At 34.3% G+C, this 24,491-nt stretch overlaps 1 protein-coding gene across 1 annotated transcript in view; it reads right to left on the reverse strand.

Annotated features, from left to right (window-relative positions):
• The window catches only part of Tctp (translationally controlled tumor protein), a 58,592-nt gene that overhangs the window by 2,075 nt on the left and 32,026 nt on the right, over positions 1-24,491 (reverse strand). Inside the window, exons 2-3 of the mRNA XM_071670724.1 lie at positions 6,259-6,514; positions 1,324-1,574 (exon numbers count right to left, since the gene is read on the reverse strand). Coding sequence (XP_071526825.1) covers positions 1,352-1,574; positions 6,259-6,514 — 479 coding nt within the window. The 3' untranslated portion in view covers positions 1,324-1,351. The remainder of the gene's footprint in view (positions 1-1,323; positions 1,575-6,258; positions 6,515-24,491) is intronic.

The raw sequence follows: 24,491 nt of genomic DNA on the forward strand, positions 1-24,491 counted from the left end.
GGCATCTTTCACTTCATCCTTCTATTTCCATTTCATTCTTTCCCTTCTTGTCCTCTCCACTTCTGAAACATATAAACTGTTAGTCAGCCACTCCTCATTCATAATCAGGTAAAAATAAATTCGGGACACCCTCTTCAGCTTTTTCAACCATACTCTTCTTACTACAACACTCTCTTTACTCATCATTTCTCACTTGAACAACCTTACGTACACCATGTATTGTCCTCACCTATTTTGTTTCAAACACACCAGCCTCCTCCACACTTTACTACCTTTGGACCACTCCTCACTTCCGCACAACACAGATAGTGACGAGTCTAGGCTTTAATCTTTTACTCTTTTCATTGTCCATGATACAATGCCCAATTTGCTTAAACTTTTAACTTACATCTTCCACTTCTCTCTTATTGGGGCCTTACCCATCAAAAACAACCCCCTATTCAGTTTTATGTTCCCTCATTAATACACAACTTAATGTGGGAGAGCTTTCTCTCTGAGACAGTCTCCTAAACTATGCTTTCTTGTTAGGCACCTATAACTGATTTCATCATTTAACACTGAGATAAACTAGTTCAATGAGGTACCAAAAATCAGTTCAGATTACTGGGCTAGTACCCACAACAATGTAATCAAATTATATCCAAACCAAAATCTATAGCAATCCAAACCGGTAATCATGGTTTTCAATACCAATGTCAATGCAATCTAAGTCTTACAAAGATGCTAAGAGAAGGTAGCAAATCAATTCCAAGGAACAGTATGTCCCTACATTTCTGTTAGACTGTAGGCGCATGGGGTGCTTATCACAGTTCAAAAAAATTGGTTCCCATAAAGCATTTTATCCAAAATACAGGAATGAAGTAATGATACATTGAGAAAGTCCACGTAGTGAAAACACTTGAAATCCTGGCACAAAACCAATAGTAACAAAGTCATACAAAGCAAACTCCTGTAATATTTGCATTACTAAAAAGTCACCCTGCATATAGGTTATCTTAACTAGAGCACTGATCCAACAGAAAGTTATGTGTACAATATCTTGCTAAGTTCACTGCCCAAGTGCATCACTATGCTCATCCACTAATAAACCTCAAAAGTTAATAATCCCTAAACAAAGAAAGTCAATCCCCTCTAGCCAGTGGTCATCACAGAACTTATACATCCTCCCGGAAATAAAAATGTTAGTAGGAAGTACATCCTCCCGGAAATAAAAATGTTAGTAGGAAGAATTATCTTTTGTAAAATAAATCCTAAAATTTACTTGTATAATAAATCATATATTTTAATTCTTGAAAATGCCAACAAGGAAAGCAACCTACTCACATGTAATGTTATTAATAAATAAATAGGCTCATAGTTTTTCTTCTTCTAGCCCATACTTTGGGAAGTACAGCACAGGTCGCTCCTCGCCATCAATTTCCTTATAATCTCCAATAGCTATCATGCCATCAGGATCCATCGACTCTCCTGTGAAGAACTGGAGATCCTTGAACTTCTTCAGGAGTTCAGTCAAGGGTTTCTGAATTCCTTTCAGCTTGTCTGCCTCTGTTCTACCCTCCAACTTAGACTGTAATCTAAAGACAAACATGTAAATGCAAGTACTTCAAAATATCAAAATTGCTTTCAAGGCTTCTAAAACTTGTAAGCCTTACACAGAAATTTCAAAATGTAGCTGCAAGTCATTTCTATCACACTACACACACACTTTTCACTCATTAAGTCACAATATATAAATGTACCTTTCTAAACATCCAAATCAACATGCACAGTCATTTTACTTGCTCATGTACAGTATTTCATCTTTAACTTAGGTTATTCCAACATTCAATTTCACTTACACAAATAATCATGATTTGCGTCACATTTGTTCCCAAAGCTAACATTAATTTTGAACACCTGCTCTTGCATACCTATATGAAAGTAGTACACTAATTCTACATACATGAGACAGCAGCACACTATTTCTAGCTTCCCTCCATTATGCAAAATTATATATAATTAATTACTTTTCTCTACCAGTCTCATAACACATAAGTACATGCAGTTTCAAGTTAAGACTGAGCTTTTCCATGTCACTAACACTACTAATAAATGCTGGTCACTTCCTCATTTTGGGTCAAAAAAATTAAAATAAAATCTTCAATAACTAGCTAAAAATTCAATAAATAGAGGAAAGTAATGTGGGGAAATGCCATCTTGTTTGTTTGTATTAAATATGGATGCATGGACATACAATCTTGTTTGATATTAAATCTGGATACATGTACGGGCAAACACCATGCAAATGCTACAGCATTTGGAAGTATCTGTGTACTGATCTCATTTTATAAACTACAAATAAATCTGAAAAACACTTTGAGAGCTCAGAGCCTTAAACATGCTGTAGGGTGAAAAGCATGCACAGGGTAGAGTGAATTGGACAGGTGTGGTATACAAGGGATGATGCGTTGTCAGTGGATTGAACCAAGGCATGTGAAACAGAGTGGGTAAACCATAGTAAGGCCTGTTGGGCTCAGACATGGAGATGGCACTATCATTTCAGTGCATTACATATTACAACTGGAAAATGGATGTGAGCAGACAAGGCATTTCTTTGTCAGTTCCAGGCACTACATCACTAACACAAGGATGTGGTGAACAATCATGAAATAAAAAGAGTGTAGTGTACTTTATACTAAAAAAATACAGGACTACATGATGTTATGAGCATATTTACAACTGTTATTCAACAATTCTAGCATCAAATCTTGCAACAATGTGCAAAGGGCATTGCTAGTATCTATCTATCTATATCTCTGATGCTAGTTCCCTTTTGGAACTCCCTCAAGGGGGTGGCCATGGAAATAGTCTCTCAATAACTAGTGAGCTCCAGTGCCTCACCCTTAACAGTCAACTGGCAGAGGGCAAGTCTACAGCAGTGTTTAAGGATGCTCCTACTAACTATGTCTCCCTAATGTTTCTACCAACTACAACTTACTACTACTCCAACCATTTTGCCAAAAGGCTGGGCTAGCACATAGCACCCACCATAGGAAAATCTAGTTATGAAGATTGAGCCATGCAAGTTATGAGTTGTCAAGTGCTATGTGTGACAAGACTGTTTATTTCTGGACAGAATGCTAGTAGTCCATATGTGGGTGTGACAAAGAAAATACAGCTACCTGAGTCAGAGTAAAACATAACCACTTAAGTGCAAAGTGGTTTCAGAAGTAGAAGAGGATGTGTGGATAAGGTGTGTCCTTTGAGGGATGGGTGTGAGAAATACTTATAAAAACAGATGGATTTGTAGGTAGCATTTACAGATCTGAAGAAGGCATATGATAAGGTTAATAGAGAAGCTTAGTGGAAGGCCTTAAGAGTATATGGTGTGGGAGGTAAGCTGCTAGAAGCTGTGAAAAGTGACTGGTTCCCAAAGAGGGTATCTATGGCAGAGGTGTGTGATGTCCTCATAGTTGTTTAATTTGTTGATGGATGGGGTGGTTAGGGAGGTAAATGCAAGAGTTTTGGAGAGTGGGGCGAGTAGGTAGTCTATTGGGGATATGAGGACCTGGAAAGTCAGCCATTTGTTCATTTATGATACAGCACTGGTGGCTGATTCGAGGAAGAAAGTGCAGAAATTGGTGACTGAGTTTGAAAAAGTGTGAAAGAAGAAAGTTGAGAGTAAATGTGAATAACAGCAAGGTTATTATGCTCAGTTCTGGGAGTGGACTTGACAGCGAATGGAACCATGGAAGCAGAAGCAAGTCACATGGTGGGGGAGGGGGGTGAAGGTTTTGGAAGTGATGAAGAATGTGTGGAAGGAGAGAACTGTATCTCAGAGAGCAAAAATGGGTATGTTTGAAAGAATAGTCGTTCCAACAATATTATATGGTTGCGAGGCATGGGCTATGGATAGGGTTGTATGGAGGAGGGTGGATGTGTTGGAAATGATATGTCTGAAGACAATAAGTGGTGTGGGGAGATTTGATCGAGTAAGTAATGAAAGGGTAAGAGAGATGTGTGGAAATAAATGTGTGGTTGAGAGAGCAGAAGAGGGTGTTGAAATGGTTTAGACATATGGAGAGAATGAGTGAGGAAACTGGGGGGGTGGAAGGATGGAGTGAAAAAGATTTTGAGCAATCAGGGCCTAAACATACTGGAGGGTCAGAGGTGTGCAAGGAATCGAATGCACTGGAACGATGTGGTATACCAAGGTCGACATGCAGTCAGTGGACTGAACCAGGGCATGTGAATCATCTAGGGTAAACCATGGAACGGTCTGTGGGGCCTGGATGTGGATAGGGACCTGTGGTTTTGGTGCATTACACATGACAGCTAGATAATAAGTGTGAGTGAATGTGGCCTTTTTTTGTCTGTTTTCCAGGCACTACCTTGCTGAAGCGGGGTAGTAATGCTATTTCCTGTGGGACAGGGTAGTGCCAGGAATGGATGAAGGCAAGTAAGTATAAACAAGTGCATGTGTGTATATGTACATGTCTGTGTATGGGTATGTATATGTTATATATATGTGCGTGTATGGGCATTTATGTATATGTGTATATGAGTGGATGGGCCATTCTTCGTCTATTTCCCTCAAAGGCTCAGTCCTCTGTTCTTAATGCTAACTTGCAAATAATACAGAAAATGGCAAAATGTATGAAAATAATAATAATTATAATAATTTGCAGTGTAGGAAAAGAGACAGCTGGGGTTGAATGTGGGTGGAAGCAGGGTTGTTGGGTTCGACAGGGTTAAGGAATTGGTTGTTTGTGGTGTGAGTTTGCAGAGAGAGGTGGTGAAGTGTTTTAGATATCTGGGAGTGGACATGGCAGTGAATGGAACCGTTGAAGTGGAAGTGAGTCATAGAGTAGGGGAGGGGCTGAGAGTTCTAGGAGTACTGAAGGATGTGTGCAGAGAGAATGTTATCTGGGAGGGCAAAAATGGGCATGTCTGAGAGAATAGTAGTCCCCACGATATTACATGGGTGTGAGGCATGGGCTGTAGATAAGGTTGTGCAGAGGAGGGTATGGACATATTGGAAATAAAATGTCTGAGGACAATATATGGTGCGAGGTGGTTTGATTAAGTAATGAAAGGGTACAAGAGATGTATGGGAATAATAAGACTGTGGTTGAGAGAGCAGAGGAGGGTGTGCTGAATGGTTTAATCATAGAGAAAATTAATAAAGATTGGTTGACAAAAAGGTTGTGTATCAGAAGTAGAGGGAACAGGGAGAATGGGGAGACCAAACTGGAGATGGAAGAATGGAGTGAAAAAGATTTTGAGCAATTGCAACCTAAACAAGCAGGAAGATGAAAAGCATGCATGGATAGAGTGAACTGGAACGATGGAGTATACTGAGGTCAACATGCTGTCAATGGACTGAATCAGGGAATGTGGGACCTGCATATGGACAGGAAGCTGTGGTATCTGTGCATAACAGATGACAGCTAGAGAATATATGTGAAAGGAATCAAGTAGGAAAGAAAAAGAAAGACTTTCCACATGAAGACCCAACAATTATTCTAACCAAATACACACAAGCATATCACTGATACAATTCCTTATATTCATTAGATCAACCACATACCATACTAATGTACACTTGTCCAGAAAGCATGAACAAAAGATAAGATGAAATTCATAATTATCTGAACACAGTATTCTGCATGTTTAAGTCACCTTCATAGTATTTGGACCTGAATTGTTCTTTCTTTAATACATGTTTGTCATTTTGTGTTAGCAAAGCTGTGCCAGGAAAAGAAGAAATGGCCTCATTCACTTAAATCCTGCTGTCATATATAATGCACCAAAACCAGAGGCCCTATCCACATTCAGGCACAACAGTCCTTTCTTTGGTTTTCCACAACCACTTCAGCCTAGTTCAGCCCAATGACAGAACACTGTACCCTGTAAACCACATCATTCCAATATATTTTATCCCTTGCACACCTTACACACTCCTACATGTTCAGGCCCTAAGCCTGCAAAGCATATTTCACTCCATCCTTCCACCTTCTCTGGTTTCCATCTTTTCCTTATTCCTTCTACTTCTGATGTGTATGCTCCCTTAGTCATCCACTCCACATGGAAAGGAAATCTAAGCATTAATTCCCGTCTCTTGCAGTGTAACTGCACCTTTTAATACTCTTTAATACTCATCCTCTGGATACAATCCCTCCAAACTAAATTATGGCAGCATAAAGAAAATGCTAGCATAACCTATATGTACATGCCCCCAAATTTTGCCATATAAATTTGGTATAAACTGATACTAACCTCTTAAGGTATTCCTTCATATAAGAAAGGTAGTCCTTTTTATTTGCAAATCCAGTTTCCTGGAGACGCATAAACATTACAACATCAATACCAGAGGCAGAAGAAGTTTCTGTACCCTCATCAGCTTCTTCTGCTGAAGGGTTGGCCCCTTCTAAAGCAATATTATCCTGAGTCACTGTTGTGAGCTTGCAAACCACCATATAGAAGGCATCGTCAATCATCTCATACTTGTAGGAATCTGTGAACATCTCGTCACCTGCAAAATAATAAATTCTTTGTTGAACCTACAAAACATAGCATCTTAATCATCTAAAAGAAGACCATGGTGCAAAGGATAAAATTTAATGCATTTAAGAGATGGTCATCTTTTTCATTTCTTATGGTAATAGCTCCAGTCAAGGTCAAAAGTCTCCATCAAGGTCACACTTTAAATGAAAATAGGGGCTTAAGAGAAGAAAAGGAAGAGGGTGAGAGAGGAAGACTAGCCACTCATGATACCTACTCTCCTCAAATAGCAAAGCAGTGAAATTCTCCTCCTCCTTTCATCTTTCCCTCTTCCCCAAAACCTTTCCGTCTTAGTCTGGTGTGTCATATGAGGTTTCTAAGATGATTTGATATCACTAAAGTGATACCAAATATGTTTCTTGAACAGTGGGATCACAGAGCCATAAAAGGAGATACAAGAATCATAAGTAATTATAGAGCAAGAAATATGTAGATCTGGGGTTTCAGAGGTATCTGGAGGTACAGGTGTAGCAGGGAACCATTTCAGAAACACACTAAATTTCAAAGTTATACCAAATAACGGGAAACCAAATTGGGGATGGAATATAAAAAAAAGAGCAATCAGGGCTTGAACATGCAGGAGGTTACAAGGCATGCATGGAATGGAGAGAACTGGAATGATGTGGTATACTAGGGTCAATGTGCTGCCAATGAATGGAAGCAGGGCATGTGAAACATCCTAGGTAAACCATGGAAAGTCCTGGGGCCTGGATGTGGATAGGGAGCTGTGGTTTTGGTGCATTACACATGACAGCCGTGTATGGATGTGAACAGATGTAGCCTTTCATCGTCTGTTTCCTGGTGCTACCTCGCTAGCGCAGGGGTTAGTGATGCCATTTACTGTGGGGCAGGGTGGCGCTGGAATGGATAAATGCTAGCAAGTATGAATATGTGCTTCTGTATATAAGTCTGTGTGTACATGTACATTATGTATTTGCATGTCCATATTGTGTGTGAGTGGATGCATCATTCTTTCCATAACATTTACTGGGTACATACTGGTAACTGAGAGCATTATAATATATTTTCCATGATTATTTCAAGTACAGAAGTGTATGAATATCTTATCTTTCAATTTTGAAACAAAGTTTTTTTGAGCTAAAAAATACCCTGAACTATTACCTTCAATTTTTAGCATTTTTCTCAGAAAATAGATTTCCTTTAAAAATTCATTATAAGAAGTATGTTTCAAGCTGAATACAAATCTGGTGTTAAAATATCTTTTAGTTGCGTTTATGACATTCAAATAAGCTATTAAATGAAGCCAATTTCAAAATAATTTCTCATTCTTTCCATCGTATTTACTCGGTGTGTATCAGTAAATAAGAGCATCATGATATATTTTCCATGATTATTTCAAGTATAAAAGTGTTTGAATATCTTATTTTTCAGTTTTGAAATGAATTAGCTGTGTTTATGACATTTAAATAAGCTATTAAATGAAGCCAATTTCAAAATATTTTCTCATTCTTTGCATCGTATCTACTCGGTACGTGTTAATAACTAAGAGCATCTTGATATATTTCCAATGATTATTTCAAGCAAAGAAGTGTTTCAATATCTCATTTTTCAATTTGGAGAAAAAAACTTTTTTGAGCTAAAACAATACCCGCAACTATCACCTTTAATTTTTGGCATTTTTCTCAGAAAAATAGATTTCCTTTAAAAAGTCATTACAGAAGTATTTTCAAGCTGAATACAAATCTGGTATTAAAATATCATTTTGTTGTGTTTATGACATTTAAATAAGCTATTAAATGTAGCCAATTTAAAAATACTTTCATATTATTTCCATCGTATTTACTCTAAGTATTAGTAACTAAGTGCATCGTGATAAATTTTCCATGATTATTTCAAGTATAGAATTGTTTTAATAACATCTTTTTCAATTTTGAAACAAAAAGTTTTTTGAGCTAAGAAATACCCTGAACTATTACCTTCAATTTTTGGCATTTTTCTCAGAAAAATAGATTTCCTTTAAAAACTCATTACAAGAAGTATTTCTCATGCTCAATACAAATCTGGTGTTAAAATATCATTTAGTTAAGTTTATGACATTTAAATAAGCTATCAAATATAGCCAATTTCAAAATACTTTCAGATTCTTTGCTTTGTATTCACTCGGTACTTATTAGTAACTAAGTGCATCGTGATATATTTTCCATTATTATTTCAAGTATAAAAGTGGTTCAATATTATATTTTTCAATTTGGAAATAAAAAGATTTTGAGTTAAAAAACTTTTTGGCATTTTTCTCAGAACAATAGATTTTCTTTAAAAACTCTTTAAAACACGTATTTTTCAAGCTGAATACAAATCTGGTGTTAAAATATCGTTTAGTTGTGTTTATGACATTTAAATAAGCTATTAAATGAATACAATTTCAAAATAATTTCTCATTCTTTACATTGCATTTACTCAGTATGTATTAGTGACTATGAACATCATGATATATTTTCCATGATTATTTCAAGTATAGAAGTGTTTCAATATCTTACAGTCTAATTTTTAAAAAAAAAGTTTTTTTCAGCAAATTTTTGGCATTTTTCTCAGAAAGAGAGATTTCCCTTAAAAACTTTTTATAAGAAGTATTTTTCAAGCTGAATACAAATCTGGTGTTAAAATATCGTTTAGTTGTGTTTATGACATTTAAATATGCTATTAAATGAAGCAAATTTCAAAATAATTTCTCACTTTGCATCGTATTTACTCGGTACGTATTAGTAACTAAGAGCATCGTGATATATTTTCCATGATTATTTCACGTATAGAAGTGTTTCAATATCTTATTGTCTAATTTTGAAACAAATAGTTTTTTCAGCTAAAAAATACCCTGAACTATTTCCTTCAATTTTTAGCATTTTTCTCTGAAAAATAGATTTCCCTTAAAAACCTTTTATAAGAAGTATTTTTCAAGCTGAATACAAATCTGGTGTTAAAATAACGTTTAGTTGTGTTTATGACATTTAAATAAGCTATTAAATGAAGCCAATTTCAAAATATTTTCTCATTCTTTGCATCGTATTTACTCGCTATGTATTAATAACTAAGAACATCTTCATATATTTCCCATGATTAATTCAAGTATAGAAGTGTTTCAATATCTTATCTTTCTATTTTGAAACAAAAAGTTTTTTAAGCTAAAAAATTCCCTGAACCTTCAATTTTTGGCATTTTTCTCAGAAAAATAGATTTCCTTAAAAAACTTTTTATAAGAAGTATTTTTCAAGCTGAATACAAATCTGGTGTTAAAATATCGTTCAGTTGTGTTTATGACATTTAAATAAGCTACTAATGAAGCCAATTTCAAAATAATTTCTCATTCTCGGCATCGTATTTACTCGGTACGTATTAGTAAGTAAGAGCATCGTGATATATTTTCCATGATTATTTCGAGTATAGAAGTGTTTCAATATCTTATTTTCTAATTTTGAAACAAAAAGTTTTTTCAACTAAAAAATACCCTGAACTATTACCTTCAATTTTTGGCATTTTTCTCAGAAAAATAATTTCCCTTAAAAACTTTTTATAGGAAGTATTTTTCAAGATGAATACAAATCTGGTGTTGAAATATCGTTTACTTGTGTTTATGACATTCAAATAAGCTATTAAATGAATCCAGTTTAAAAATAATTTCTCATTCTTTCCATCGTATTTACTCGGTACGTTTAAGTAACTAAGAGCCTCGTGATATATTTTCTATGATTATTTCAAGTATAGAAGTGTTTCAATATCTTATTTTCTAATTTTGAAACAAAAATTTTTTTCAGCTAAAAAATACCCTGAACTAATTTACCTTCAATTTTTGACATTTTTCTCAGAAAAATATTTCCCTTAAAAACTTTTTATAGGAAGTATTTTTCAAGCTGAATACAAATGTGGTGTTGAAATATCGTTTACTTGTGTTTATGACATTCAAATAAGCTATTAAATGAAGCCAGTTTAAAAATAATTTCTCATTCTTTCCATTGTATTTACTCGGTACGTTTAAGTAACTAAGAGCATCGTGATATATTTTCCATGATTATTTCAGGTATAGAAGTGTTTCAATATCTTATTTTCTAATTTTGAAACAAAAAATTTTTTTCAGCTAAAAAATACCCTGAACTGTTTTACCTTCAATTTTTGACATTTTTCTCAGAAAAATAGATTTCCTTAAAAAACTTTTTATAAGAAGTATTTTTCAAACTGAATACAAATCTGGTGTTAAAATATCATTTAGTTGTGTTTATGACATTTAAATAAGCTATTAAATGAAGCCAATTTCAAAATAATTTCTCATTCTTTCCATCGTATTTACTCGGTACGTATTAATAACTAAGAGCATCTTGATATATTTCCAATAATTACTTTAAGTATAGAAGTGTTTCAATATCTTATCTTTCTATTTTGAAACAAAAAGTTTTTTAAGTTACAAAATTCCCTACAATTTTTGGCATTTTTCTCAGAAAAATAGATTTCCTTTAAAAACCTTTTATAACAAGTATTTTTCAGGCTAAATACAAATCTGGTGTTAAAATATCGTTTAGTTGTGTTTATGACATTTAAATAAGCTATTAAATGAAGCCAATTTCTAATATACATACCTACACAGCTTTCCATGGTTTACCCCAGATGCTTCACATGCCCTGATTCAATCCACTGACAGCACGTCAACCCCGGTATACCACATCGATCCAATTCACTCTATTCCTTGCCCTCCTTTCACCCTCCTGCATGTTCAGGCCCCGATCACACAAAATCTTTTTCACTCCATCTTTCCACCTCCAATTTGGTCTCCCACTTCTCCTCGTTCCCTCCACCTCCGACACATATATCCTCTTGGTCAATCTTTCCTCACTCATTCTCTCCATGTGCCCAAACCATTTCAAAACACCCTCTTCTGCTCTCTCAACCACGCTCTTTTTATTTCCACACATCTCTCTTACCCTTACATTACTTACTTGATCAAACCACCTCACACCACACATTGTCCTCAAATATCTCATTTCCAGCACATCCATCCTCCTGCGCAAAACTCTATCCATAGCCCACGCCTCGCAACCATACTACATTGTTGGAACCACTACTCCTTCAAACATACCCATTTTTGCTTTCCGAGATAACGTTCTCGACTTCCACACATTCTTCAAGGCTCCCAGGATTTTCGCCCCCTCCCCCACCCTATGATCCACTTCTCCTTCCATGGTTCCATCCGCTGCCAGGTCCACTCCCAGATATCTAAAACACTTTACTTCCTCCAGTTTTTCTCCATTCAAACTTACCTCCCAATTGACTTGACCCTCAACCCTACTGTACCTAATTACCTTGCTCTTATTCACATTTACTCTTAACTTTCTTCTTTCACACACTTTACCAAACTCAGTCACCAGCTTCTGCAGTTTCTCACATGAATCAGCCATCAGCACTGTATCATCAGCGAACAACAACTGACTCACTTCCCAAGCTCTCTCATCCCCAACAGACTTCATACTTGCCCCTCTTTCCAAAACTCTTGCATTCACCTCCCTAACAACCCCATCCATGAACAAATTAAACAACCATGGAGACATCACACACCCCTGCCGCAAACCTACATTCACTGAGAACCAATCACTTTCCTCTCTTCCTACACGTACACATGCCTTACATCCTCGATAAAAACTTTTCACTGCTTCTAACAACTTACCTCCCACACTATATATTCTTAATACCTTCCACAGAGCATCTATATCAACTCTATCATATGCCTTCTCCAGATCCATAAATGCTACATACAAATCCATTTGCTTTTCCAAGTATTTCTCGCATACATTCTTCAAAGCAAACACCTGATCCACACATCCTCTACCACTTCTGAAACCACACTGCTCTTCCCCAATCTGATGCTCTGTACATGCCTTCACCCTCTCAATCAATACCCTCCCATATAATTTACCAGGAATACTCAACAAACTTATACCTCTGTAATTTGAGCACTCACTCTTATCCCCTTTGCCTTTGTACAATGGCACTATGCACGCATTCCGCCAATCCTCAGGCACCTCACCATGGGTCATACATACATTAAATAACCTTACCAACCAGTCAATAATACAGTCACCCCCTTTTTTAATAAATTCCACTGCAATACCATGCAAACCTGCTGCCTTGCCGGCTTTCATCTTCCGCAAAACTTTTACTACCTCTTCTCTGTTTACCAAATCATTTTCCCTAACCCTCTCACTTTGCACACCACCTCGAACAAAACGCCCTATATCTGCCACTCTATCATCAAACACATTCAACAAACCTTCAAAATACTCACTCCATCTCCTTCTCACATCACCACTACTTGTTATCACCCCCCCCCATTTGCGCCCTTCACTGAAGTTCCCATTTGCTCCCTTGTCTTACGCACTTTATTTACCTCCTTCCTGAACATCTTTTTCTTCTCCCTAAAATTTAATGATACTCTCACCCCAACCCTCATTTGCCCTCTTTTTCACCTCTTGCACCTTTCTCTTGACCTCCTGTCTCTTTCATTTATACATCTCACACTCAATTGCACTTTTTCCCTGCAAAAATCGTCCAAATGCCTCTCTCTTCTCTTTCACTAATAATATTACTTCTTCATCCCACCACTCACTACCCTTTATAATCAACCCACCTCCCACTCTTCTCATGCCACAGGCATCTTTTGCGCAATCCATCACTGATTCCCTAAATACATCCCATTCCTCCCCCACTCCCCTTACTTCCATTGTTCTCACCTTTTTCCATTCTGTACTCAGTCACTCCTAGTACTTCCTCACACAAGTCTCCTTCCCAAGCTCACTTACTCTCACCACCCTCTTCACCCCAACATTCACTCTTCTTTTCTGAAAACCCATACAAATCTTCACCTTAGCCTCCACAAGATAATGATGAAACATCCCTCCAGTTGCACCTCTCAGCACATTAACATCCAAAATTCTCTCTTTCGCGCGCCTGTCGATTAACACGTAATCCAATAACGCTCTCTGGCCATCTCTCCTACTTACATTAGTATACTTATGTATATCTCGCTTTTTAAAACAGGTATTCCCAATCACCAGTCCTTTTTCAGCACATAAATCTACAAGCTCTTCACCATTTCCATTTACAACACTGAACACCCCATGTATACCAATTATTCCCTCAACTGCCACATTACTCACTTTTGCATTCAAATCACCCATCACTATAACCCGGTCTCGTGCATCAAAACCACTAAACCACAATTTAGTGGTTTAAGTGGTTTAGTGGTGGTCAAGTATAGAAGTGTTTCAATATATTATTTTCTCAGAAAAATAGACTTCCCTTAAAAACTTTCTATAAGAAGTATTTATCAAGCGGAATACAAATCTGGTGATAAAATAACGTTTAGTTGTGTGTATGACATTTAAATAAGCTATTAAATGAAGCCAATTTAAAAATATTTTCTCATTCTTTCCATCGTTTTTACTCGGTACGTGTTAGTAACTAAGAGCATCATAATATATTTTCCATGATTATTTCAAGTATAGAATTGTTTCAATATCTTATATTCTAATTTTGAAACAAAGCTTTTTCAGCTAAAAAATACCCTGAACTATTACCTTCAATTTTTGCCATTTTTCTTAAAAAAGTAGATTTCCTTAAGACTTTTTATAAGAAGTATTTTTCAAGCTGAATACAAATCTGGTGTTTAAAATATCGTTTAGTTGTGTTTATGACATTTAAATAAGCTAGTAAATGAAACCAATTTCAAAATATTTTCTCATTCTTTCCATCATATTTACTCGGTACGAATTAGTAACTAAGAGCATCGTGATATATTTTCCATGATTATTTCAAGTATAGAAGTGTTTCAATATCTTATTTTCTAAATTTGAAACAAAAAGTTTTTTCAGCTAAAAAATACCCTGAACCGTAATTTACCTTCAATTTTTGGCATTTTTCTCAGAAAAATAGATTTCCTTTAAAAACATTTATAACAAGTATTTTTCAAACGGAATACAAATCTGGTGTTAAAAAAAAGTTTAGTTGTGTGTATGACATTTAAATAAGCTATTAAATGAAGCCAATTTCAAAATATTTTCTCATTCTTTCCATCGTATTTACTCGGTACGTATTAGTAACTAAGAGCATCATGATATATTTTCCATGATTATTTCAAGTATAGAAGTGTTTCAATATCTTGTTTTCTAATTTTGAAACAAAAAGTTTTTTCAGCTAAAAAATACCCTGAACCCTATTACCTTCAATTTTTGGCATTTTTCTCAGAAAAATAGATTTCCCTTAAAAACTTTCTATAAGAAGTATTTATCAAGCTGAATACAAATCTGGTGTTAAAATAACGTTTAGTAGTGTATATGACATTTAAATAAGCTATTAAATAGAGCCAATTTCAAAATATTTTCTCATTCTTTCCATCGTATTTACTCGGTACGTATTAGTAACTAAGAGCATCATGATATATTTTCCATAATTATTTCAAGTATAGAAGTGTTTCAATATCTTATATTCTAATTTTGAAACAAAGTTTTTTCAGGTAAAAAATACCCTGAACTATTACCTTCAATTTTTGGCATTTTTCTCAGAAAAATAGATTTCCTTAAAAAACCTTTTATAAGAACTATTTTTCAAGCTCAATACAAATCTGGTGTTAAAATATCGTTTAGTTGTGTTTATGACATTTAAATAAGCTATTAAATGAAGCCAATTTCAAAATAATTTATCATTCTTTCCATCGTATTTACTCAGTACGTATTAGTAACCAAGAGCCTCGTGATATATTTTCCATGATTATTTCAAGTATAGAAGTGTTTCAATATCTTATATTCTAATTTTGAAACAAAAAGTTTTTTCAGCTAAAAAATACCCTGAACTATTACCTTCAATTTTTGCCATTTTTCTCAGAAAAATAGATTTCCTTAAAAAACTTTTTTTTTTTTTTTTTTGCTTTCTCGCTGTCTCCCGCGTTTCCGAGGTAGCGCAAGGAAACAGACGAAAGAAATGGCCCAACCCACCCCCATACACATGTATATACATACGTCAACACACGCAAATATACATACCTACACAGCTTTCCATGGTTTACCCCAGACGCTTCACATGCCTTGATTCAATCCACTGACAGCACGTCAACCCCGGTATACCACATCGCTCCAATTCACTCTATTCCTTGCCCTCCTTTCACCCTCCTGCATGTTCAGGCCCCGATCACACAAAATCTTTTTCACTCCATCTTTCCACCTCCAATTTGGTCTCCCTCTTCTCCTCGTTCCCTCCACCTCCGACACATATATCCTCTTGGTCAATCTTTCCTCACTCATTCTCTCCATGTGCCCAAACCATTTCAAAAAACCTTCTTCTGCTCTCTCAACCACGCTCTTTTTTTTCTCCACACATCTCTCTTACCCTTACGTTATTTACTCGATCAAACCACCTCACACCACACACTGTCCTCAAACATCTCATTTCCAGCACATCCATCCTCCTGCGCACAACTCTATCCATAGCCCACGCCTCGCAACCATACAACGTTCTTGGAACCACTATTCCTTCAAACATACCCATTTTTGCTTTCAGAGATAATGTTCTCAACTTCCACACATTCTTCAAGGCTCCCAGAATTTTCGCCCCCTCCCCCACCCTATGATCCACTTCCGCTTCCATGGTTCCATCCGCTGCCAGATCCACTCCCAGATATCTACAACACTTCACTTCCTCCAGTTTTTCTCCATTCAAACTCACCTCCCAATTGACTTGACCCTAAACCCTACTGTACCGAATAACCTTGCTGTTATTCACATTTACTCTTAACTTTCTTCTTTCACACACTTTACCAAACTCAGTCACCAGCTTCTGCAGTTTCTCACATGAATCAGCCACCAGCGCTGTATCATCAGCGAACAACAACTGACTCACTTCCCAAGCTCTCTCATCCCCAACTTCATACTTGCCCCTCTTTCCAAAACTCTTGCATTCACCTCCCTAACAACCCCATCCATAAACAAATTAAACAACCATGGAGACATCACACACCCCTGCCGCAAACCTACATTCACTGAGAACCAATCACTTTCCTCTCTTACTACACGTACACATGCCTTACATCCTCGATAAAAACTTTTCACTACTGCTAACAACTTGCCTCCCACATCATATACTCTTAATACCTTCCACAGAGCATCTCTATCAACTCTATCATATGCCTACTCCAGATCCATAAATGCTACATACAAATCCATTTGCTTTTCTAAGTATTTCTCACATACATTCTTCAAAGCAAACACCTGATCCACACATCCTCTACCACTTCTGAAACCACACTGCTCTTCCCCAATCTGATGCTCTGTACATGCCTTCACCCTCTCAATCAATACCCTCCCATATAATTTACCAGGAATACTCAACAAACTTATACCTCTGTAATTTGAGCACCTACTCTTATCCCCTTTGCCTTTGTACAATGGCACTATGCACGCATTCCGCCAATCCTCAGGCACCTCACCATGAGTCATACATACATTAAATAACCTTACCAACCGGTCAACAATACAATATGTGAGAAGGAGATGAAGTGAGTATTTCGAAGGTTTGTTGAATGTGTTTGATGATAGAGTGGCAGATATAGGGTGTTTTGGTCGAGGTAGTGTGCAAAGTGAGAGGGTTAGGGAAAATGATTTGGTAAACAGAGAAGAGGTAGTAAAAGCTTTGCGGAAGATGAAAGCCGGGAAGGCAGCAGGTTTGGATGGTATTGAAGTGGAATTTACTAAAAAAACTTTTTATAAGAACTATTTTTCAAGCGGAATACAAATATGGTGGTAAAATATCCTTTAGTTGTGTTTATGACATTTAAATAAGCTATTAAATGAAGCCAATTTGAAAATAATTTATCATTCTTTCCATCGTATTTACTCAGTACGTATTAGTAACTAAGAGCATCGTGATATATTTTCCATGATCATTTCAAGTATAGAAGTGTTTCAATATCTTATTTTCTAATTTTGAAACAAAAAGTTTTTTCAGCTAAAAAAACAGATTTCCCTTAAAAACTTTCTATAACAAATATTTTTCAAGCAGAATACAAATCTGGTGTTAAAATAACATTTAGTTGTGTGTATGACATTTAAATAAGCTATTAAATGAAGCCAATTTCAAAATATTTTCTCATTCTTTCCATCGTATTTACTCAGTACGTATTAGTAACTAAGAGCATCGTGATATATTTTCCATGATTATTTCAAGTATAGAAGTGTTTCAATATCTTATTTTCTAATTGTGAAACAAAAAGTTTTTCAGGTAAAAAATACCCTGAACTATTACCTTCAATTTTTGCCATTTTTCTCAGAAAAATAGATTTCCCTTAAAAACATTCTATAAGAAGTATTTATCAAGCAGAATACAAATCTGGTGTTAAAATAACGTTTAGTTGTGTGTATGACATTTAAATAAGCCATTAAATGAAGCCAATTTCAAAATATTTTCTCATTCTTTCCATCGTATTTACTCGGTACGTATTGGTAACTAAGAGCACCATGATATATTTTCCATGATTATTTCAAGTATAGAAGTGTTTCAATATCTTATATTCTAATTTTGAAACAAAGCTTTTTCAGCTAAAAAATACCCTGAACTATTACCTTCAATTTTTCCCATTTTTCTTAAAAAAAATAGATTTCCTTAAAAAACTTTTTATAAGTATTTTTCAAGCTGAATACAAATCTGGTGTTTAAAATATCGTTTAGTTGTGTTTATGACATTTAAATAAGCTAATAAATGAAGCCAATTTCAAAATATTTTCTCATTCTTTCCATCGTATTTACTCGGTACGTATTAGTAACTAAGACCATCGTGATATATTTTCCATGATTATTTCAAGTATAGAAGTATTTCAGTATCTTATTTTCTAATTTTGAAAAAAAAAGTTTTTTCAGCTAAAAAACACCCTGAACTATTACCTTCAATTTTTGACATTTTTCTCAGAAAAATAGATTTCCCTTAAAAGCTTCTTACAAGAAGTATTTTTCAAGATCAATACAAATCTGGTGATAAAATGTCGTTTAGTTGTGTTTATGACATTTAAATAAGCTATTAAATGAAGCCAATTTCAAAATATCTTCTCATTCTTTCCATCGTATTTACTCGATACATATTAGTAACTAAGAGCATCGTGATATATTTTCCATGATTATTTCAAGTATAGAAGTGTTTCCATATCTTATTTTCTAATTTTGAAACAAAAATTTTTTCAGCTAAAAAATACCCTGAACTATTACCTTCAATTTTTGCCATTTTTCTCAGAAAAATAGATTTCCCTTAAAAACTTCCTATAAGTATTCTTCAAGCGGAATACAAATCTGGTGGTAAAATAACGTTTAGATGTGTGTATGACATTTAAATAAGCTATTAAATGAAGCCAATTTCAAAATAATTTATCATTCTTTCCATCGTATTTACTCGGTACGTATTAGTAACTAAAAGCATCGTAATATATTTTCCATGATCATTTCCAGTATAGAAGTGTTTGAATATCTTATTTTCTAATTTTGAAACAAAAAGGTTTTTCAGCTAAAAAATAGATTTCCATAAAAAACTTTTTATAAGAACTATTTTTCAAGCTGAATACAAATCTGGTTTTAAAATATCGTTTAGTTGTGTTTATGACATTTAAATAAGCTATTAAATGAAGCCAATTTCAAAATAATTTATCATTCTTTCCATCGTATTTACTCGGTACGTATTAGTAACTAAAAGCATCGTGACATATTTTCAATGATTATTTCAAGAATAGAAGTGTTTAATATCTTATTTTCTAATTTTCAAACAAAAAGTTTTTTCAGCTAAAAAATACCCTGAACTATTACCTTCAATTTTTGCCATTTTTCTCTGAAAAATAGATTTCCCTTAAAAACTTTCTATAACAAGTATTTTTCAAGCGGAATACAAATCTGGTGTTAAAATAACGTTTAGTTGTGTGTATGACATTTAAATAAGCTATTAAATGAAGCCAATTTCAAAATATTTTCTCATTCTTTCCATCGTATTTACTCGGTACGTATTAGTAACTAAGAGCATCGTGATATATTTTCCATGATTATTTCAAGTATAGAAGTGTTTCAATATCTTATTATCTAATTTTGAAACAAAAAGTTTTTTCAGCTAAAAAATACCCTGAACTATTATTACCTTTAATTTTTGGCATTTCTCTCAGAAAAATAGATTTCCCTTAAAAACTTTCTATAAGAAGTATTTATCAAGCAGAATACAAATCTGGTGTTAAAATAACGTTTAGTTGTGTGTATGACATTTAAATAAGCTATTAAATGAAGCCAATTTCAAAATATTTTCTCATTTTTTCCATCGTATTTACTCGGTACATATTAGTAACTAAGAGCATCATGATATATTTTCCATGATTATTTCAAGTATAGAAGTGTTTCAATATCTTATATTCTAATTTTGAAACAAAGCTTTTTCAGCTACAAAATACCCCGAACTATTACTTTCAATTTTTGCCATTTTTCTTAAAATAGATTTTCCTTAAAAAACTTTGTATAACAAGTAATTTTCAAGCTGAATACAAATCTGGTGTTTAAAATATCGTTTAGTTGTTTTTATGACATTTAAATAAGCTAGTAAATGAAGCCAATTTCAAAATATCTTCTCATTCTTTCCATCATATTTACTCGGTACGAATTAGTAACTAAGAGCATCGTGATATATTTTCCATGATTGTTTCAAGTATAGAAGTGTTTCAATATCTTATTTTCTAATTTTGAAAGAAAAAGTTTTTTCAGCAAAAAAATACCCTGAACAATTTATTACCTTCAATTTTTGCCATTTTTCTCAGAAAAATAGATTTCCCTTAAAAGCTTTTTATAAGAAGTATTTTTCAAGATCAATACAAATCTGGTGATAAAATGTCGTTTAGTTGTGTTTATGACATTTAAATAAGCTATTAAATGAAGCCAATTTAAAAAATATCTTCTTTCTTTCCATCGTATTTACTCGGTACGTATTGGTAACTAAGACCGTCGTGATATATTTTCCATGATTATTTCAAGTATAGAAGTGTTTCCATATCTTATTTTCTAATTTTGAAACAAAAAGTTTTTTCAGCTAAAAAATACCCTGAACTATTACGTTCAATTTTTGCCATTTTTCTCAGAAAATAGATTTCCCTTAAAACCTTCCTATAAGAAGTATTTTTCAAGCGGAATGCAAATCTGGTGTTAAAATAACGTTTAGTTGTGTGTATGACATTTAAATAAGCTATTAAATGAAGCCAATTTCAAAATATTTTCTCATTCTTTCCATCGTATTTACTCGGTACGTATTAGTAACTGAGAGCATCGTGATATATTTTCCATGATTATTTCAAGTATAGAAGTGTTTCAATATCTTATTTTCTAATTTTGAAACAAAAAGTTTTTCAGCTAAAAAATACCCTGAACTATTACCTTCAATCTTTCCCATTTTTCTCAAAAAAATAGATTTCCTTAAAAAACTTTTTATAAGAACTATTTTTCAAGCTGAATACAAATCTGGTGTTAAAATATCGTTTAGTTGTGTTTATGACATTTAAATAAGCTATTAAATGAAACCAATTTCAAAATAATTTATCATTCTTTCCATCGTATTTACTCGGTACGTATTAGTAACTAAGAGCCTCGTGATATATTTTCCATGATTATTTCAAGTATAGAAGAGTTTCAATATCTTATATTCTAATTTTGAAACAAAAAGTTTTTTCAGCTAAAAAATACCCTGAACTATTACCTTCAATTTTTGGCATTTTTCTCAGAAAAATAGATTTCCCTTAAAAACTTTTCATAAGAAGTATTTTTCAAGCAGAATACAGATCTGGTGTTAAAATAACGTTTAGTTGTGTGTATGACATTTAAATAAGCTATTAAATGAAGCCAATTTGAAAATAATTTATCATTCCATCGTATTTACTCGGTACGTATTAGTAACTAAAAGCATCGTGATATATTTTCCATGATTATTTCAAGATATAGAAGTGTTTCAATATCTTATTGTCTAAGTTCGAAACAAAAAGTTTTTTCAGCTAAAAAATACCCTGAACTATTACCTTCAATTTTTGGCATTTTTCTCAGAAAAATAGATTTCCTTAAAAAACTTTTTATAAGAAGTATTTTTCAAGCTGAATGAAAATCTGGTGTTAAAATGTCATTTAGTTGTGTTTATGACATTTAAATAAACTATTAAATGAAACCAATTTCAAATTATTTTCTCATTCTTTCCATCGTATTTACTCGGTACGTATTAGTAACTAAGACCATCGTGATATATTTTCCATGATTATTTCAAGTATAGAAGTGTTTCAGCATCTTATTTTCTAATTTTGAAACAAAAAGTTTTTTCAGCTAAAAAACACCCTGAACTATTACCTTCAATTTTTGCCATTTTTCTCAGAAAAATAGATTTCCCTTAAAAGCTTTTTATAAGAAGTATTTTTCAAGATCAATGCAAATCTGGTGATAAAATGTCGTTTAGTTGTGTTTATGACATTCAAATAAGCTATTAAATGAAGCCAATTTCAAAATATCTTCTCCATCGTACTTACTCGGTACGTATTAATAACTAAGAGCATCGTGATATATTTTCCATGATTATTTCAAGTATAGAAGTGTTTCCATATCTTATTTTCTAATTTTGAAACAAAAAGTTTTTTCAGCTAAAAAATACCCTTCAATTTTTGCCATTTTTCTCAAAAAAATAGATTTCCCTTAAAAACTTCCTATAAGAAGTATTTTTCAAGCGGAATACAAATCTGGTGTTAAAATAACGCTTAGTTGTGTGTATGACATTTAAATAAGCTATTAAATGAAGCCAATTTCAAAATATTTTCTCATTCTTTCCATCGTATTTACTCGGTACGTATTAGTAACTAAGAGCATCGTGATATATTTTCCATGATTATTTCAAGATATAGAAGTGTTTCAATATCTTATTTTCTAAGTTTGAAACAAAAAGTTTTTTCAGCTAAAAAATACCCTGAACTATTACCTTCAATTTTTGGCATTTTTCTCAGAAAAATAGATTTCCCTTAAAAACTTTCTATAACAAGTATTTTTCAAGCGGAATACAAATCTGGTGTTAAGATAACGTTTAGTTGTGTGTATGACATTTAAATAAGCTATTAAATGAAGCCAATTTCAAAATATTTTCTCATTCTTTCCATCGTATTTACTCGGTACGTATTAGTAACTAAGAGCATCGTGATATATTTTCCATGATTATTTCAAGTATAGAAGTGTTTCAATATCTTATATTCTAATTTTGAAACAGTTTTTTCAGGTAAAAAATACCCTGAACTATTACCTTCAATTTTTGGAATTTTTCTCAGAAAAATAGATTTCCTTAAAAAACTTTTTATAAGAACTATTTTTCAAGCTGAATACAAATCTGGTGTTAAAATATCGTTTAGTTGTGTTTATGACATTTAAATAAGCTATCAAATGAAGCCAATTTCAAAATAATTTATCATTCTTTCCATCGTATTTACTCAGTACGTATTAGTAACTAAGAGCCTCGTGATATATTTTCCATGATTATTTCAAGTATAGAAGTGTTTCAATATCTTATATTCTAATTTTGAAACAAAAACTTTTTTCAGCTAAAAAATACCCTGAACTATTACCTTCAATTTTTGCCATTTTTCTCAGAAAAATAGATTTCTTTAAAAAACTTTTTTTTTTTTTTTTGCTTTGTCGCTGTTTCCGAGGTAGCGCAAGGAAACAGACGAAAGAAATGGCCCAACCCACCCCCATACACATGTATATACATATGTCCACACACGCAAATATACATACCTACACAGCTTTCCATGGTTTACCCCAGATGCTTCACATGCCTTGATACAATCCACTGACAGCACGTCAACCCCGGTATACCACATCGCTCCAATTCACTCTATTCCTTGCCCTCCTTTCACCCTCCTGCATGTTCAGGCCCCGATCACACAAAATCTTTTTCACTCTATCTTTCCACCTCCAATTTGGTCTCCCTCTTCTCCTCGTTCCCTCCACCTCCGACACATATATCCTCTAGGTCAATCTTTCCTCACTCATTATCTCCATGTGCCCAAACCATTTCAAAACACCCTCTTCTTTTCTCAACCACGCTCTTTTTATCTCGACACATCTCTCTTACCCTTACGTTATTTACTCGATCAAACCACCTCACAACACACATTGTCCTCAAACATCTCATTTCCAGCACATCCATCCTCCTGCGCACAACTCTATCCATAGCCCACGCCTCGCAACCATACAACATTGTTGGAACCACTATTCCTTCAAACATACCCATTTTTGCTTTCCAAGATAATATTCTCGACTTCCACACATTCTTCAAGGCTCCCAGAATTTTCGCCCCCTCCCCCACCCTATGATCCACTTCCGCTTCCATGGTTCCATCCGCTGCCAGATCCACTCCCAGATATCTAAATCACTTCACTTCCTCCAGTTTTTCTCCATTCAAACTCACCTCCCAATTGACTTGACCCTCAACCCTACTATACCGAATAACCTTGCTCTTATTCACATTTACTCTTAACTTTCTTCTTTCACACACTTTACCAAACTCAGTCACCAGCTTCTCCAGTTTCTCACATGAATCAGCCACCAGCGCTGTATCATCAGCGAACAACAACTGACTCACTTCCCCAGCTCTCTCATCCCCAACTTCATACTTGCCCCTCTTTCCAAAACTCTTGCATTTACCTCCCTAACAACCCCATCCATAAACAAATTAAACAACCATGGAGACATCACACACCCCTACCGAAAACCTACATTCACTGAGAACCAATCACTTTCCTCTCTTACTACACGTACACATGCCTTACATCCTCGATAAAAACTTTTCACTGCTTCTACCAACTTGCCTCCCACATCATATATTCTTAATACCTTCCACAGAGCATCTCTATCAACTCTATCATATGCCTT

This window comes from Panulirus ornatus, chromosome 15, assembly GCF_036320965.1.
Source record: "Panulirus ornatus isolate Po-2019 chromosome 15, ASM3632096v1, whole genome shotgun sequence".
In the NCBI taxonomy this organism is placed as follows: Eukaryota; Metazoa; Arthropoda; class Malacostraca; order Decapoda; family Palinuridae; genus Panulirus; species Panulirus ornatus.